Genomic DNA, 19608 nt, shown 5'->3' with positions numbered 1-19608 from the left:
GACCCATGGGCCAAATCCGGCCACATGTTTGTGTAAAAAAGTTTTATTGGAACACAGCTGTGCTCATGCATTGACTTAACTGTCTATGGCGGCCTTCTTGTCAGAATGGCAGAGGTGAGCAGTTGTGACAGAGACTGCATGGCCTGCAAAGCCTAAAATATTTACTATCTTGTTTACTGAACCTGGATAGAAACAAGTTTCAGAATAATAACAGTAGAAAGGAAAACTTGCCAGAGGGTGGAAGACCCAAGTTGCAGAGAATGTGGAGAAGCAAAGCATCCCTCGATCTCTCTGGAGCTAGCCAGCGGCGCAGGCGGCTCCCACCACCACCACCACACAATGTTTCCTCGTTTAATTTCTCCTCTCCCCACGAAAAAGCCCCTCCCTCAGATTCTTTGGAGGACTTAGGCCAACCATTCCCTGTGGGGGCCCAGAGGAGGGTCTCTTCTGTCTCTTCAGTGGAAAAGTGTCATTTAGCATTTTTTAATATAAAATCCCATTTACAATTTTGCTCTGGCTCAGGGAAGGGGGGTGTGAGGGGGTGGTAGATACATACCGTTTTTGGGATGGCTGCATTAAAGCTGAAACTTTATCATCGTAAAATTTCTTCATTGCGAATCTGTCAAGGGCTTGGTCGGCACTGGGGAAGCAGAGAAAGAGAGAGTGCATTAACTCAGCTGTATTCCCATGGCACGGCCAGGTGGAATGTGACAAGTGTTCTGTGGCTGCGCTGAGTGACCGCTCCCACAAGCAGGCCCATTCTTTCGCTACACCTTGTGTATACCCACTTCAACCATCTTCTCTTAGAATTCATCTCCCCGGGGATACGTTCATTTCAAAGGGAAATGCACACCAGCGGGTCGGAAATCTCAGCTGGAATGCCACCATCTTATCTCAGGGTCTGGTACTTAAATGTGCTGCAGACACGGCTCATGGAATACTAACCTGCCTGAGGTTTCTCAGGCAGCTGCCACAGGGCCAGCATCCAAAAGCAGTCCCTGTTTCCACCATGCCTCCCAAACAAATGAGACCAGTTTAAACGGGGCTCCACATAAGATGACGAGGCAGGCCCAAGTCCCAGCTTCATGAGGAAGCTTTTGCAAACCAACAGGGGTATAGGCGTGAGAAACAGAGCTCCAGAACACCTCAGTTGGTGGACACCCCATCAAGTTTCAGAAGACAGGTTGGGCCAGGCGTGGGATGGCCTGCAAGCTCCAGGTTAGTAAGTCTCTTCTATAAACAGGCTTGACAAGGGCTGAGAGCACCCTGCGCGGCCCAGCAGGGGTATCGTAATGGCATCCTCACATCTTAGGAGTGGCCTGGGTATTTTTTTGAAGTTAGTGTCACAGAAGGAATACTAGCTTTTCCAAGTAATTCATTTGACATTGAATTCCAAATGCCAGAGTAGCATTCAATGAACTTTTAGGAAACACCATATCGGGTCTTTGGGTTTTCTGGCATGACCTCAGAATAAATAGTGGAATATCCGTGCAGTTAAGTCCAAACTCCTAAGACTGTCTGAGCCAAATCTTGAAAATCTGATGTAAGTTTGGACCCTGCCCTTAGAAAAATGTGCATGTGCCCATCCAGACAATTTATATACAGTTCCAGAATTGTGGATACCACCAAGACCTGGGAAAAAGACTAGGGGAAAATACATAGAGAGACAGGCAGAAGGACAAAGCAAATACTCAAAATTAAATGTAGTGCGGTTTGACTTCCATCATATGCTACGGAGTGGGTCTCACTGCTTGCATCTGTCTAAATAAAGGGTTGAGTTAATGGGACTGTGACACACCGAAGGGTCCATTTAAACTCTATTTAATCTATTGAGTGATCTCTTTTATTTAAGTTGAAAACTCTAGTTATATATTTATCCTTTCACTTTTAAGCACAGTTTTTTTCAGGAATTCAGTTGTTTTATTAAATGATGATAGTGCATTCTGGTCAATATTTATGTATAACATTAACATCATCATTAGCATTAATGACATTATTTATTTTATTTTTGTGAACTCTTCTTTTTAGGGTGTTCATACAAGAATGTTGTTCTTCCTTTGTGACTTGAAGCTTCTGTTTTTGTTTTGGAGCAAATTTGTGATAAAGGCCTTAAAAATGTGTGTTCCTTATGACCTACTCTAAAAGAAAAAGACCATAGAAACGATCAAAACTGTAAACAGAAGAATGTGTTTATCATGGCATGCTTTACAGTAGAGAGTAACAGAAGCAACGTAAATTCTAAAGAAAAACTGGGAGCAACCTGCATATGCAAAATCAGCCACTGATGAAATATACACTATTCTATTCATCTAATGGAGCACTGAGTAGCCATTAAAATGATGGTACTGTCAAGGAAAGACACAAAATAGTGTTAATTTAGAAAAGCATGTTAGAAAACACTGCTGTAGTGCCATCACATTTTATCTAAAAGTACTTAACATTATTACTCTTACTAGTAACAGCAGCATTAATAACAGCTAATACTTGTGCACTGTTCTTGTTCTAAGTGCTTTACATATAATGACACATTCGATTTTCCCAGAACTCTAAGGTACAACTATTATTCCCACTTTCCAGATGAGCACACAAAGCCTCTGAGAAATTCATGTGAATTCCATGACACCATGCAGCTGACCCCCACGTGTCTGTCAGTCTGTCATACTGTGTGTTGCTGTGATGCTGTAAGCTATGCCACCGGTATTCAGATACCAGCATGGTCCCCCATGGCGGACAGGTTTCACCTGAGCTTCCAGACTAAGACAGACTAGGAAGAAGGACCTGGCAGTCTACTTCTGAAAAGAACTAGCCAGTGAAAACCTTATGACACGTTTGGACATGTTGTCCTTATGACACTTTGGATACGTCGTCAGGAAGAACCAGTCCCTGGAGAAGGACATCATGCTGGGTAAAGTACAGGGTTGGCAAAAAAGAGGAAGACCCTCAATGAGATGGATTAACACAGTCGCTGCAACAATGGGCTCAAACGTAACAACGACCGTGAGCGTGGCTCAGGACTCGGCAGGGTTTCATTCTGTGGGGCACAGGGTCGCTGTGAGTCAGAACTGACTTGACAGCACAGAACAACAACACCACGCAGCTGAAATATACACGAAATATTCTGAACGAGCAGGGTTTTCAGAAACAGTATCACTGATGAGTTTTAAGTAAAAAACCCATTTCTCATCATCCTTTCGAAGAAGGACAGGACCGTCCACAGTGCCTGGACCTTCAGTTCCAAAAAGAACTGCCTTGTTGGGGGCAGAAATGCAGAGGGTGGTCTTTGTCCAGATTCCACCAGGTTCACTTTGGTCTCTGACCAAATGTCTTTGGCTGAATGGAGTGGTTCAATGTGACCAGGAATCTCCACCAGGTTGGCACATACACAAACACTTATTATCACCATGAGGGTATTTGATTTTCACTTGGGGCTTGGGTTTCCTCCCTGGCAGGCACAAGCGCCCCAATTTGTTTCCAGAGAAAACATTCAGAAAGTCAAATTTCACTCCCTAATGCTAGAAAGGAAAAGGTTTATCGGCTAATATGAACAGGCTTATATTTCCTCAGAAAGGAATAGTTCATGCTTTACAAGGTGGGCATTGAAAAGAGAGAACAGATGCAAATTTAAAACCCATAAAGAATGATATTTTTGAACTGAATTTCCAGCATGAGTGGAGATCTGTGTGCCATGAGGTGGTATCTGGGTGTACCCTGCACATCCCAGTGCCAGTAGGGCTGCCTGGAGGCTGAGCCCCTCCCAGCCTGGCTGTGCCTGTTGCGCATGGCCTGGGGGGCAGGCAGAGGCCAGGGATGTCTCCACAATGGCTTCTTCACCTCCTGAGAACCGAATCCTCTGGACACTATGCTGGGCAAGGCTGACCAAGGACAATGTGGTCCTGGCCCCACCCCCAAGGTCAAACCTGTCAGCCCACTCACAGGCTGCGTGATCGCCAGCAAGCCGCCCAACCCCTCTGAGCCTCAGTTTCCTCATATGTAAAATGAGAAGGATGATAACTGCCTCACAGGTTAGTTGGGAGGATTAAGTGAGAAAATGAATACTGGTCAAGTGCTTCCCAAAGGACCAAAATAAAACCAAACCCATTACTGTCAAGTCCATTCCGACTCATAGCGACCCTATAGGACAGAGTAGAGCTGCCCCATAGAGTTTCCAAAGAGCAGTTGGTGGATTCAAACTGCTGACCTTTTGGTTAGCAGCCCAACACTTAACCACTGCACCATCAAGGCTCCTTCCCAAAGGTCCAGTGCGTGCAAAAGATGGTGGCTATTGGCATTATTACCTACAAGGTGTGGCAGCATAGACTGAGATGACACTTCTTGCTGTTAACAGCAGTAATACTTGTCTCCATTATTTTTAGTAGAGAATGACAGTGAGTGCAAGGTATCTTTGATGCCTCCATGGATCAATCATAAGTAATTTCTGAACCAAGAAAGCATCTGTCCCCCCGAGTGTAAAACCCCTTAACCAACCTGGCAGCACTGACGCTGGGCCTCAGAGATGCAGCCCAGTGCAGCGCACTGGTGTGGCTACTCCGGGAGCCCTCAGACCCCAGGGTGGCTCCTAGGGTGCTGACTTCCATCCCACTTAGCCTTTGAGCCCCACAACACTCGAAGGCGGCATGCGGACATCATCCTACCTGGCTGAGACGTTGGTGAAGTGCGTGTAGGAGGAGATGATCATTCCGATGCGTCCTTTCCCGCCCTGCAGGAGACAAAACAGGAGCTGAGTTGCTCTTGAGTCCCACAGCAGTGGTGTAACTAGAACAGGAAAATGCTCACACACTGCAGGGGTGATGAGTTTGCTGTCGAGGTTAAATTGGTGTCTCTCTCCTTTGCCTTCCTGTGCAGGAGTAGATTCAGCACCTCACACAAGGGCAGCCTCTGCAGTGGGAACCTACACACCGGGCAGGGTGGTGGGGGGCACAGATGACAAGAGCAGGTGCTAACTGGGGCACCCACGGGAGCCCACGGGCAGAGAGACGCAGCTCAGTGGAAGACAGTAATTTCACCACATCCCAATTAGAGCAAAAGAAACTGTGCCTTGGGCGGCAGCAATTAGCATGGCCTAATTAGCTAGGTGAAACGTAAATGAATGCCCGCTGCAGAGCTGGCAATGGTCAGGATGGCACATATAGCTCACGTCGTCCAGAGCAGCAATTGGCACACTGTTCAGCGCCCCGTACAGCCCACAGCTCACTGGCACAACAAGGTCCACTCCCCCAGACAGGTGGTGCTGAAAAGGAACCAGTCAGTAACCACAGACATCCCACAGCCTAAACAGGGCCTGTCGACTCCGGCACCACAGGCGAGTATTACCAGCAGCAGGATAACACTGTCCAGAACCACCACAACCATACGGCAGACCACTCTCACCCAGACCATGGACTGTCACTTTCTAGAATATATTGTCATGACCTACAACAAACCAAAACCAAACCCTCTGTCGTCGAGTCCATTCACAGCGGTTGGCAAATTACAGCCCACGAGTCAATTCTGCTAAGAATTGTTTTCTCATTTTTAAATGAAAAATTCAAATGAATAATACATGTATCATATGAAATTCAAACTGCCGTGTGGCACACAGCCACACCCATTCATTTACGTGTTGTCTATGATTGCTTTTGTATTGCAACGGCAGAGCTGAGCAGCTACAACAGAGACCATGTTGCCCACGAAGCCTAAAATATCTACTATCTACCTCTTTAAGAAAAAGCTCGCTTATGGCTTATGGTCAGCTGATTTTCAACAAGGATGCCAAATCCATTCAGTGGGGAAAGAACAGTCTCTTCAACAAATGGGACTGGCAAAACTGGACTTCCATGTGCAGAAAAATGAAACAAGATCCATACTTCATACCATCCACAAGAACTAATTCAAAATGGATCGAGGACCTAAATGTTAAATCTAAAACCATGAAGTTCCTGGAAGAAAATATAAGAGCAAAGCTTTGGGATCTAATTTTTTTTCAGTAATAGATTTTCAAATACAACAATTAATGCACAAGGAACAGAAAACAAAATAGGTAACTGGGACCTCACGAAAGTTCATCGAAAGACTTTATCAAAAGAGTAGAGAGACAACCTACACACTGGAAAAAAATCTTTGGGAATGGTGTAACCAATAAGGGTCTAATATCTAAGACATATAGAAAACTTCTATAATTTAATGACAAATAGACAAATAACCCAATCAAAAACTGGGCAAAGGGCATGAACAGACACTTCACCGAAGAGGACATTCAAATTGCCAGCAGACATATGAAAAGATGCTCAACGTCATTAGCCATCAGAGAAACACAAATCAAAACCACAGTGAGATGTCATTTCACTCCCTAGGATGGCCAAGATAAAAAAATGGAAAACAACATGTGTTGGAGGGGATGTAGAGAAACTAGAACCCTCATCCATTGCTGGTAGGAATGCAAAATGGTACAGCCACTGTGGAAAACAGTTTGGTGGTTCCTCAAAAAATTAAGAGGTAGAGCTGAAATATGAGCCAGCAATTCCACTCCTAGTAATATACCCAAGGGATCTAATAGAAGTGACATGAACACACATATGCACACCTATATTCACAGCAGCACTATTCACAACAGCAAAAAGATGGAACCAACCTTAGTGCCCATCAACGGATGAATGCAGTACACACATATGATGGAATACTACTCAGCGATAAAGAAAAATTAGTTCCCAAAACATTTTGGAACATGGATGAACCTGAAGAACATTATGTTGAGCAAAATAAGTCAATCACAAAAAACAAATATCGTATGTTCTCACTTTAATGAAACGACATAAACAATTAAATATACATAAACTAAAAAAAAAAGGCTTGCCAATCATGATCTAGAATTGCACAAAGCCAAAATGGCAGAGCACCAACATGTAGGTCCTTAAGTCCACTCTTTAAAAGAAATGACAGAGCAAATCCAAATCACAATTCCAATAAACCCACAATCATACATGTATGTTACCTAGGCGGAGTCTCCATGTCATCCCAGGAAAGCAAAGCACATGCCTTCTAGATTTTCAATGCAGGCATGCATAAATCCTTTACAGATGAATCCTGTTATTTCCCATTATTAACTGTAGAGCTACTGGTATAATTATTTCATAAAACAGTTTTTTTAAGACATAAATTGACCTACAAGTCAGAACCAGGCAGAAGTCTTGGCCTTTCCCACTACTATCTTCAATCTATCGCTGTTCTTTACGGTGCTAGCCATGGATAGGGGGCTTGGTGGTTCAGTGGTAGAATCCTCACCTTCCATGTTAGAGACCTGAGTTCAATTCCCAACAAATGCCTCTCAAGCACAGCCACCACCCATCTGTCGGTGGAGGCTTACATGTGGCTATGATGCAAACAGGTTTCAGCAGAGTTTCTAGACTAAGATGGATTAGGAAGAAAGGCCTGGTGATCTATTTCAAAAAATTGGCCAAAGAAAACCCTATGGATCACAACGGTCCTATCCACATCGGGTCATGAGGATGGAGCGGGACCGGGCAGTGTTTTGTTCCATTGTGGACGGCGTAGCCACGAGCCAGGGGCCGACCCAATGGCAGCTAACAACAACACTGCAGATATGAAGTCCTTCAGCACAAGCAACATTCTTTTGGACTTGAACAGTTTTCATCTGTTTTTAAAAAAAAAACACAGAATCACTGGATCACACAACTTGCTGTGTGTATTCTTCACCATAGACACAAAAACAAAAGTGTAGTGGGGATGAAACCTTCCCAAAGAACTTCAGGCTATTACTGCTAAATCAATAGCTCAGGTTGGAGGGTGGGGGGAAGGGACTGGAGAATGGGACAGATGAACAAACACAGTATCCTTTACATCAAACAAGAGAACGGGGGAAATGGACGGTGGTGATGGTTGCACAACATGGTGAGTACAACTAATGTCGCTGAATTGTGCAATTAAAAATTGTTAAAATGACAAATATTTTGTTACATGTCATTTACCATCATTAAAAAAAGAGACAGAGAGAATGGGGGTACACTGCTATGCTAGCCTCTCCATTTGCCCCTATCCAAGCCAAGACAGACCCAATTATGCCAGCAATTTCCAGCACAATGTTAAAAGCAAATGCACATTCTGCAAAGCACATGGATTTTGGCAAATATCAGCAATTTCACTCCAGCAGTGATGTATGATAAACTTCTGTTAATGTCAACATCAGTCATTTTAAATTAAAAGAGAACTTATCTTTCAGAGCTTGTTGTCTAAATGGTTTGAAAATGGTTTCCATGACACCAGAATAGCACAAGTGATGAGCAAATTATTTTTAATAAGTTTCAACATGTCTCCAATTAATTCCATTATGAAAATTTATGCAGAGAGCCAAGAGCTGCTTAGGAATAAGAAGCAATTTAGAAATCTCTGCATGTTAATTTCATCTCTTGTTATCCAAATGCTTTAAATAATATTACAATCTATCTCATAAAAAAAAAACTGAAAGGGAAAAGTGAAACAGAATGAATAGTTCAGGGCAGTGCTTCCCAAACTCTGGAGTGCACCAGAATTCTCAGAAAAACAGTTTGCTGGACCCCACCCAGACCTGGTAGGCCCATGGTAGGGCCCTGGAATCTGCATTTCTCACAAGTACAAAAGTGATGCTAACACCGTTGTTCGTGTGCCCACACTTTAAGAGCCACTGGGTTAGGAAATAATGCTGAGGAATAGCTTGGCATGGGATCCTAGGCAACAATGACCCCCCACTGTGTAAAAATACTCACATCAAGCTTGATGAAAAAAATACAGTTAGCTTTAATTGATTAGAATTGTTTCTAAAATACTTTTTTTTTTTTTTTTCCAGTTTGCACCAAAACACATATCTGAGGGGAAACTCCTTGAGGTAACATAGCACTTGAAAAAGTCAGGTGTGTGTTTTGTTGTGTATATTCTCAACAACAACAAAAACTTTTTTTAAAAAATTAAATTTCATGATTGAATGGATTTTTGTGCAGCTTTTGAGCATTAAAAGACAATCAGAAGACAACTGTCTCATGATGGAAATATGAACATTTTCTAGATGTTCTGGTGGTCACAGAATGCAGTGCAGGAGGCCAGAAATAGAGAACTGCTCCTTAGAGGACTGTGCCCCCAGCCCACTGGCAAACCTCCTGTCCAACTATTCCTCCCACACGTTGCACGAATCCAAGATGTGTGTGTGATCACAACTTCTCCTTTAGAGTAAAAGTTATCTCACGGGATGGTTAAGCCCCAATTCCTTGCCCCTTAGGTAAATGTGCTCTCAGTTCAGCCCCTTTCAACACCAGTCAAACTTGGGAAACCTGGGTTGAGAAGGGAACTCTTTTCAGTAAGAGGCAAAAATCAATTCCAAGGCAGTTGAGAAACCGGAGAATTAAAAAAGATGTCAGGAGGTAGGAGGAGAAAGGCTAGAAGGAGGTAGGTGGTCCCCAGGACAAATGCCCTGGCTGCACAGGGCGCCTGGACCCCCGGGAGCAGAGCAGCCTGCCCACACTGCAGCAACTACAGCCAGCCTGAGCCAACCTATGAAAATGCACAAGTAGCTTCTCCTGGGGGCTGGTGCCACTTATAAAAGATGACATGTTTAAACAAAATGAGACTAATGGGGCACAACAGCCCAAGGACAAAGATTAGAGGGCAGGAGGGGACAGGAAAGCTGGTAACAGGGAAACCAAGGTCGAGAAGGGAGAGTGTTGACATGTTGTGGGGGTGTTAACCAATGTCTTATGTGTACAACAGTATGTGTACTAACTGTTTCTTGAGAAACTATTTGTTCTGTAAACCTTCATCTAAAGTACAATAAAGTAAAAAAAAAGATAACATGTTTACTGAGATATGTTTAGCATTACGCCCATAGTCACATGTCAACCAATTAATCATTGTAACTCAGATGGAACAGAAAATCTGATACCATGGATCTTAAAAATTGCCTTTTTCTGTTTTAAAAAAAGGGGCTTTCCATGGTTAAGGACAAAGGAAATAAAACGGAAGGGAGGAGGAGGAAGGGAGGGAGGGAGCCAGGGAGGGAAGGAAGACACTCACTCTCAGCAGTATCATTCATTAGTTAAAAATGTCCATTCAGGGATCTCGATCCTAGAAACTCTAAAGTGAAACTCTGGGAGGTTTGGGGTTCTTTTTTAAGGACAAGTGGAAACCTCACCACAAACACGTACAGAGCACGTCACACAACTGAAGGTCTCCAACCCACAACCTTCACAACTTCAGGGGGCACCCTCTGCTCACTCACCCGGCAGTGGATGACCACCACGTGCTGGGGGTCACTGTTGAGCCAGGACTCCTGGGCTTTGCATATGGTGCACATCTTATCGAGGGGCGGGGCATGCAGGTCCGGCCAGCCCACATCCATCGTCTGGAATGAGAGAACGCTTCTTTAGTTTCCACCTTCTGAAGGCTTCTAAAGCCATCTCGTGTTTTATATGTCTGTGTATTTCATTTGGGAATAAAGAAGGATGCTGCGTGTTCCTTTTCTAAAACCTAATGAGTATGGCCAGGCTCCTTTACCAGAAAGAAAAATATAAAGTATAATGTTGCCTGAATGAGACATCTCTACAAGGATCTTATCTGTTCTCATGCAGCTGGAATGACAATTCCCGATAGGCCTTTTAGGAGCAGAAAATGGTACAAGGTTATGTGGGGAGGGGCTGAGAGCTGGCAGGACCTGAAACAGGAGCTCCTGGCCCAAGCTGCTGCCAAAATGCCTCCACTCAAATTAAAATCACAGTTTGGGAAAATGCAGTTAGCCATTCCCCCACACTCTGTGCAGATAACATCTTAGAGACAAATGTCTATCACACATACTTGGGAGACAGCAAAATTTCTCACAAGAGAGAAATGTGCCCCTGGAAGAGGAAGCATCTTCAAATATTAATTATAATTTCAGGCATTAACAAAGAAAATGATAATCATGTGGTAACGAATACAGTGGATCTAGGCACAAACACAGCAACTCTGAGCGACCATGATAAATATGTCTAGCTCTAAAACCTACTATGGCCAACTAGGATTTTTACTTTTCTTTCTTTCTTTTTTTTTTTTTTTTTTAAGAGGGGAGGAGCGGCAGAGCTCTATCGAATTAGAAAAGCAATAAATAATGTAAAAATATGTTTAAAAATCAGAAAACTGTCAGGAAGAAGGAAAACTCACATACTCCTATCAACCAGTCATAAGTAACCACAAAAGCATTTTGATGAATCCTTCTCTTTTTCTAAGTGTATTTAACACAGTTGAGATAATACCAAAAAACCCAGATCCAAACCCACTGCCATCAAGTCATTTCTGACTCAGTGACCCTATAGGACAGAGCAGAACTGCCCCACAGGGTTTCCAAGGCTATAAATCTTTATGGAAGCAGATGGCCACATCTTTCTCCCTCAGAGCAGCTGGTAGGTTCGAACCGTCAACCTTTTGGAACCCAGCCGAGCATTTTTACCAATGTGCCACCAGGGCTCCTTAGCTGAGATAATATTATACATAAATTCTTCATTCTACTTTTGTTCACTGATATTTAAAGAGGCAATTGATTGTTTTTTTTTTAATTCTAATGGCTGCAAAATATTCCAATATATGCATAACTTACACATTTGCATTTTTAAAAATATTCCCAAATGTTGGCTACTGAAAATAATAATGCTGGGAAGGGGCAGTCGGGAGTATAAAGAAGTTGCACAAGGGTGATCTTTGTGACGAGGGAAGTTCTGTATCTTGACTGTCGTGGTGATTATACATATCTACACGAGACTAAATGGCAGAGAACGCCCCCCACCACACACACACACACACGCACACACACACCAGTGCATGCAGAACTAGCGAAGTGTGAATGAGATCTGTGGGTTGTACAGATGTCAATTTCCTGGCATTGCTATTACACCATTAGTTATGTAAAACATCACCACGGGAGAAACTGAGTGAAGTGAAACAGGGACTTCTCTGTACTATTTTTGCAACTTCCTGTAAATCCATAATTACTTCAAAATTAAAAAAAAAAAATTCAATTTAAAAATGTATGACAAATGGATATGAACAGTTCCCAATACCTATTATCAAGTCACATCCCACAAAGACTTGTAACAGATTATTTTTACATGAGCAAGGTAAGCAACGTTTACATTTTATAAAACTCAGAACATGAAGCAATAAAATTCATACCTTTGGATTAAGCTTTGTAAGGTCATATCTCTTTTCAGAAAGGTTTAATACCTACAAAGGGAAAAGAGAAAACTTTTAGACACATCACCGTCCTCAGAGATCAAAAAAGAGAGCAACTGCATTTTTTCATGCTGTTTGCCTCTGACGTATTGAGAATTATAAGACTACAATGCATAGATGCGTGTTTGGTCACAGAACAAAAAAATAAAGGATAGCATACCAAATCCTATAGGACTTGCCTTGTCCCTAGAACACACAAGCTTACTCAGGAGAAAAAGAGGTACAGCGTGGGAGAGGGCTATCCGTGCGAATGGATTGTCATCAAGTCAACTCTGATTCATGGCGACCCCATGTGTGTCAGCATGGAACTGCGCTCCATATGGTTTTCAATGACTGATTTTTCGGAAGTAGATCACCACACCTTTCTTTTGAGGCACCTTAGTGTGTACTCAAACCTCCAACCTTTTGGTTAGCAACTGAGTGAGTTAACCACTCGTACCACCCAGGGACTCCATTCTACAGTGTGTGGGCAGGACCATACCCGGAAAGTGTCAGCAAGGACCATATTCCTAACCAAGAAAACCAAAAAACAAACAAACCCTTTGCTGTTGAGTCAACTTTGACTCATAGAGACCCTATAGGACGGAGTAGAACTGCCCCACAGGGTTTCCAAGGAGTGGCTGGTAGATTCGAACACTGAGTTTTTGGTTAGCAGCCAAGCTCTTAACCACTGCACCACCAGGGCTCCAACCAACCAAGAACCATGTTCTGATTTCATTGAAAAAGCAGAGATGTTTGTAGGAAGGTAATAAATATTCAACTAAAGCAAAAAAGACCATGATCAAGCAGCAAAAGACCTTAAAAACTCCCTTCTCATTTCAGACAGGATGCCAGAGGAGTGCTGAGAGACTGGCTTGTCCAAAGTCACCCGGCCAGATACTGCTTCTGCCCTACTCTACAGCCCACATTGATTTTTATCCCCAGCACAGGCTGCCCCTGCACCTACTAAATATAAGGACTTCCCAGCACATTAGCATTATCAGAGGCACAGCACACACAGCCCTTCCTCAAAGGGTCTGACCAATTAGGGAGTGACGAGATGCATCACAATGGCAAGGTCTCATACATGGTTTGGGGAGTTTTCTTTTTCCCCACATTTAATAGTCCAAGAATGCAATTCATGACGTTAGAGACCTTTCAGGTATATGAGGAGAAATGCAGATCAGCCCGTTCCAGGGTTCTTAATCCAAGGTCTGTACAAGACGTGCCCATGTGTCTTTCTTTAGATTTTTCAAAAGGGTCCTGGTCCCAAAACAAGTAGGGAACTGCTGCCCTGGCCATTTTGCAGGGGGGTGGGAGGGTGTTCTGGCCCCAACTGGGCCCCGTACCCAGTGTCAATGGAAGAACAGCCCAAGACCCCAGTCTGTGGGGGATCTCTCCATGGTCCCTTCAATAAAGGTGTGCGGGGATGGGTGGGAGGGGAGATGCTGGAGAGGGGAGGTCTGAGCATGATGATGAGCTTGTGACAGGTTCCAGACAAGGAGACTTGCCCTGTGATCAAGGGAAAAGTCCCAGAGATAAGGGAGAGCAGTTATCAGAGGTGTATGACTGTCAGACAGGGGTCTAGATGTCACATCACATACAATCATAAGGACAGATGTCAGGAGGAGAGACAGGTCCTCAGTGCATCCCGGAGCTCTGAGGAGCTATACACTGTGTCTACACGGGAGGTAAGCCGGGAGGCCTGCACAGCACAGGCAGGACTAGGAGGGCTCTGAAGTCACACAGCGCCTCTCCCTGACAGGTCCCCAGGGCACAGCTCCCAGAGCTCAAGTCCATCTGTGTGCAGAACAGGCATAATGCTGACAATATGTCCTTGTTCACTGATGGTGAGGATTAACTTCAATACAGGTAAAGAGGCCTCACAGGGCAAAGAGAGAGCGGGACCTGAGGAGCTGCACTTTAATGGAAATAATGATCCTAACAGGAGAAAGAAGAAGACGTAGCAGACTCTACACAGACTAGCGACAGTGAGAACAGAGAACAAGGCGGTTGATCCAACAGGGAGAACCGGGGAGAGGCAGTTCTTCTGCTTTTCCTCCCATCTGGCTCTTCTCGCCAACTGTTACACGAACTCTGAAAATCAACGCTGTACTTGTCTCCTGGGCAGCCACTGGCTGCTCGGCCTCCCATTCCTTTGTCTTCCTCGTTTATTTTTCAGGAGAAGAGTCAGAGTTCACCCTGAGCCCAGGGATGCTGTATCCGCCCACGGGGAGCACCTGCCTGCAGCAATGTCCCGAGAAGAATCTTTAGGCAATGGGAAAGAGGCCTGAGCAGGAGTGGGGCAGTGGCCATCCGTGCTGCAGACTGTCCCACATGGAAATAAGTCCCACTCTCCCAGTGGCAAGGCAGAGAGTGGCAACAGCACAGGCCAGAGCCTCGTGTTTTGTAAAACAGGGACCTCAGAAGGACCTGCCTTTCACATCGAGCCACAGAGAGCAAGTGAGGCCCCGGGTGTATGGACATGCAAGCACTGTGTACACCACAGACCTGCACATGCTGGGACCACCTGCAGTGTCCCCACTGCCCCCCGCCCCAGGCCTGCCACACTCATGCGCCCCCATGCCCAGGCTCCCTGCACTCACCAGATAATTGTCACCATGCTTGGACTTGAGCATGCGCGTGACCTCCTGCAGGTTGTGGAGATAGGACTCCTCAGAGCTGCTGGCAGGGAAGGAGACAGCGATGATGCGCTCCGTGATGTACGTCAGGTCCAGCTCCTGGCTGTCCTCCATTGTGGGGTTTGGGGCGGTCAGCCTAGGAGACAGGAGCAGAGCTTAGCAGGAAGCAGCGACAAGGGGCCAGGAGGGGCAAAAAGGACAGGCACGCAGTGTGCTGGATTTTCATACCAGCACCTGGAGAGGGTATGTAACTATGGGTATGTTTTCTGAGCTGTTTTCTAATCACAGGATGGCATGCAATCTAAAAAACATCCTTAAAGGTCATTTTTGGGCCAACGCAAGCTACTAAGGGGGAGAAATACAGAAAAAGCTGTCAGCAGCAGGAAGCATGCAGGGTGCAGCAGGCAAATACTGGGTGGTGCAAGGTTGGAGGTGGGAGTCTACTCAGAGATGGCTCAGAAGACATGCCTGGCAATCTACTTCCAAACACTCAGCCACTGAAAACCCTAGGGAGCACAACTATACTCTGACACACATAGAGTCACCATGATTCGGGGTTGACTCCATGGCAACTGGTTTTTTAGTCCTGGTTTCAGTAGCGGTAAGGGTCAGAAAGACCTAGGCGCCCACCCTGCAGGGACGGAACATCAATCCGTGCTTGAAAGGCTTTCTGGGCAAAGACAAGGCAGTTGGGAAGGCTGCCAGGCAGAGGGAATCATATGGGAGGAGGCCAAGGCTGCAGACAGGGTAAGATTTACATCTTGTATACATCAGCTCATTTCTGCATATACATGCTCCTTGTGTGGGCCTGCAGCCTCCTGGGGCAATGAAGAGGCACGGCCAGATCTGGCGGCCCATAGGCCCAAGGAGGCTGGACTTGACCCTTCAGGAGAGAATGAGCTGGGAAGGAAAAATCAAAGAGGCTTTTTATCGATGAAGCTCATTCCGCTAGCAAGAGAACTGATGGTAGTGGGGCGGGGAGGAGACAGACTCACTACCGCACACAACTCTGCTGAAAGCCCACACACGGGCTAGTCAGGGGCACCTGGGATGCACAGCAGGAAGCCTGCCAGGCGGCTGTGCTGCATCCAGGTGGAGACCTGAGGCATGGGGGGAGGACCTGGACTCAAAGGCAGAAATAGCCAGCATGAAGCACACAGAATTTTAAGGCTTAGGGATGACTGGCTCTCTGTGGGCGGATAGCAAGGAGCTGGGCATGACTCCTGTGTCAAGGGCCTCTGCAGCCTTCTGCTCAGTGCTGACTGCTGGTTCCCAGCAAGGCCCTCCTTCCCTTGTACACAAGGACCCTGTGGCCTCCCGGGGCCTCCTAGGGCTCCAGCCAGCATGGGCCTATGACCACAGGGAGAGCTGCAGGCTGGAGTGAATGCAGCCACAGAGCTGTGCTCTCAGGGAGAGGTGCAGGCTGGAGGGAATGCAGCCACAGAGCTGTGCTCTCAGGGAGAGGTGCAGGCTGGAGTGAATGCAGCCACAGCGCTGTGTTCTCAGGGAGAGGTACAGCCTGGAGTGAATGCAGCCACAGAGCTGTGTTCTCACAAGGCTGTCCTGCCTCCAAGCCTGACCACAAACCATTCTGAGCAATGTTCTAGCAGAGTCCGTCAAAAATAAGCTGATATGTAACTGGAATGAGATTCACTGCAGTTCATTGTCAGGCAAAAAAAGACAACAACCTCAATATCCACAACAGGGATTGGTTAGAGAAATAGTACGTTATGCAGCCCTTGAAACAATGATATTGATATAGATATGTAGAATATGAGTAGATAGATAGATAGACAGACAGACTGAATGAAACTCAGTGAGAATATAAAAAAAAAAAAGATGCTGGCTCATGGCGACCCTGTGTGTGTCAGAGTAGAACTGTGCTCCATAAGGTTTTCAATGGCTGATTTTCCAGGCCTTTCTTCCCAGGCACCTCTGGGTGGAATTGAACCTCCTTTCAATTAGTAGCCCAGGGTGTTAACCATTTGCACCCCCCAGGAACTCCAGTGGGAATACAGAAACTCATAAATATCAAGTTACAAAATGATAGAGCAACATCCCCTTCTCTGAAGTGTGGATGTGGATGTGAATGTGTGTGTTCATGTTTCATGCACAGGAAGAAAATGTTTAGAAGGATATGGGTGGCTTACAGATGACTTTTACATGTTCTTCACATTTTCTGCCTTTTTTGAATAATTTCCAATATGCATATTTTAGCTTAACAACCAGGGAAGACAACCCTGGGGGAACAAAAGCCGGGGGGATGAGCTGACAGGCACAAGACAGGTGGCAGCCTCCTCTTCGTGGAGATGCTGTGCAGAGTGCTGCGTACCCCAGGTCTGGCGCAGCCACCTTGGGTCCAAGTTCTGAGGTGCTGGTGGTGACTGTAAATATGCTGGCCCTGTCCCCCAGGAGCACATCACGGGGGAAAGAAGTAGGACCTGAACCCCAGTATTGCTAACAAGAAGGGATGAGGCCCAGTGACATACATGAAGCCACCAGCAAGCTGTTGGGGATCACAGGGCCAGAGCACCATCCCAGGAGAGGCTGTGAGGGCTAAGAGAATCAGGATGGAGTGGAGACAATGGGCCCAGAGTAGGCGGAGGAAGGGCTCTGGGGGAGGTGCCAAGGGGCAAAAGCCAGATGGCAACCAAACCCATTGCCACTGAGTCGATTCCAACTCACAGCAATCCTATAGGACCGAACAGAACTGCCCCATAGGGTTTCCAAGGAGTGCCTGGTAGATTCGAACTCCTGACCTTTTGGTTAGCAGTCGAGCTTTTAACCACTGTGCCACCAGGGCTCCAAGATGGCAACAGCAAGGAGCAAAGCCTGAGAAGGGAGGCAGGAGAGCATGTGGCTGCTTTGTTCCATTCATCAAAGGGACCACCAGGCCTGTTTTTATTTTTTTTCTTTTATTGCTCCTATTATTATTTTTTATTTTTTTAATTATGAAAAAGTTTAAAAACAACAACAAAGAAATACTTCAATAAATCCCGATTTACCCATCATCCACCTTCAAAATTATCAACACATGGCCAGCTTATTCCCACCTATATCTCCAAATATTTCTTCCACTACTTAGTTTTTTGAAGTAAATCCCTGATATAACATTTCATTTACAAATACTCTGTGTTTATTTCTAAAAGAATACTTTTAAAAATATCTATAATGCTCTTATCACACTTTAAAGAACCTTTACATCATCAAGTATCCCATATCGTGCATTTATTTTACACAGTGCATTTGTTCAAATCAGGATCCAAACAATTATCCGTTTTTTTCGTCTACTTTAGACATGGTCACAAAAGAATTCTGATTATTTTTAAAATCCAAATTATATTTTTGAACACTGATACATAAAAAATAATGTGTCTCCTAAGCCAAACATAATCCACAAAGAGGGACTCCTGGCCAAGGGCAGTCTCTCGAGGCATCTCCACTGAAGGTGGCAGGGGGCTCTCGCCTTAGAGGCTACAGTCAATTCTGCTATTCTCCTCACTCCCAAAAATCAAAACCTAACCATTGCCATCAAGTAGGTTCTGACTCATAGCGACTCTATAGGATGGAATAGAACTGCCCCATAGGGTTTCCAAGGAGCACCTGGTGGATCTGAACTGCTGACATTTTGGTTAGCATCCATAGCTCTTAATCACTACGCCACCAGGGTTTCCTTTCCTCATCCCACCCCCTCTAAAAGTTCTACTTTTACAATCAAACCACTTACCAGTCTAATGTCTAAATGAGACCACATCCGGGAAAAGGGTCATAAAGTGTCACCTTTGAGCACTTATTTTTAAAACTAAAAAAGCAACTACCACAGAATAAATTAACACCCGAAACGGCTTCCCCGGGGAGACTGAAGAAGGATCTGGGACATGGACTCACCTGGAGTTTCTATGCTGGCAGAGCGGCGCTGTGGGCGAGGAGCTCCCAGAAGCCTGCGAATAACAAGAGCGGGCTGTATGAGGTTCCTTCTACCAGTTCTCACATTCACATGCACCACAGACAAGGAACAATGACAGCTGCTCTGTGGCTTAATCATAAATGGTAAGTCAAACACTGTTTAACTCTTGGCCCATTTTATCACCTCCGAAGTGTCCCCACCACATCAGCACATTTCCACCCCATGACTTCTGATCTCCAAGTGACACAATTCCATTAACTGACAACAGGAGGGGCTTAGGGGCTTCCCTGGTGGGACAGCAGGGGTATCCCTCCAGCCAGGGCAAGGAGGTGAATAGTCACTAGACATATCTAAAGTGCTTTTCTCAAGTATGTAGCAAAAACCAAAAAAACCCCAAACTGTTGCTGTCAAGTCTATTCCGACTCATAGCAACCCGACAGGACAGAGTAGAATAGCCCCATAGGGTTTCCAAGGAGCACCTGGTGGATTCGAACTGCCAACCTTCTGGTTAGCAGCCAAGCTCTTAACCACTATGCCACCAGGGTTATATATAGCAGGTACTCAATAAATGTCAGCCATTATTACCATTATTGTTGTTGGTGTTTACTTTCAGGGAATTCTCAATTACCTACTCTTTTTTTTTTTAAGCCTATCTAACAGGGAGAAAAGCGTCAGGTTATAATTACTTTACGGTTTTTATAACCCTTCCGTGTATACACTGTTTCAGGAGGTATGCCCAGCAACCTGACAGGTAAGAATTATGACCACCACTTCAGAAGTAGCAACACTGAGGCTCAGACAGTGAGAGGTCTGTCCAAATGGTCACTGGAAGAGGTGAGA

The 19608-nt window shown here is 45.2% G+C and overlaps 1 protein-coding gene across 1 annotated transcript in view; it reads right to left on the bottom strand.

The window, feature by feature from the left end:
• Positions 1–19608, bottom strand: part of LOC101345078 (tensin-3) — a 256456-nt gene that overhangs the window by 106059 nt on the left and 130789 nt on the right. Inside the window, exons 5-10 of the mRNA XM_023724450.1 lie at positions 18750–18802; positions 14826–14997; positions 12181–12231; positions 10259–10381; positions 4653–4717; positions 557–640 (exon numbers count right to left, since the gene is read on the bottom strand). Of these exons, the coding sequence (XP_023580218.1) occupies positions 557–640; positions 4653–4717; positions 10259–10381; positions 12181–12231; positions 14826–14997; positions 18750–18802 (548 nt within the window). The remainder of the gene's footprint in view (positions 1–556; positions 641–4652; positions 4718–10258; positions 10382–12180; positions 12232–14825; positions 14998–18749; positions 18803–19608) is intronic.

Source organism: Trichechus manatus, unplaced genomic scaffold, assembly GCF_000243295.1.
Source record: "Trichechus manatus latirostris isolate Lorelei unplaced genomic scaffold, TriManLat1.0 scaffold00247, whole genome shotgun sequence".
Classification (NCBI taxonomy): Eukaryota; Metazoa; Chordata; class Mammalia; order Sirenia; family Trichechidae; genus Trichechus; species Trichechus manatus.
Note: the sequence above shows the minus strand (reverse complement) of the source record. Positions and strands in the feature narration are given on the sequence as shown.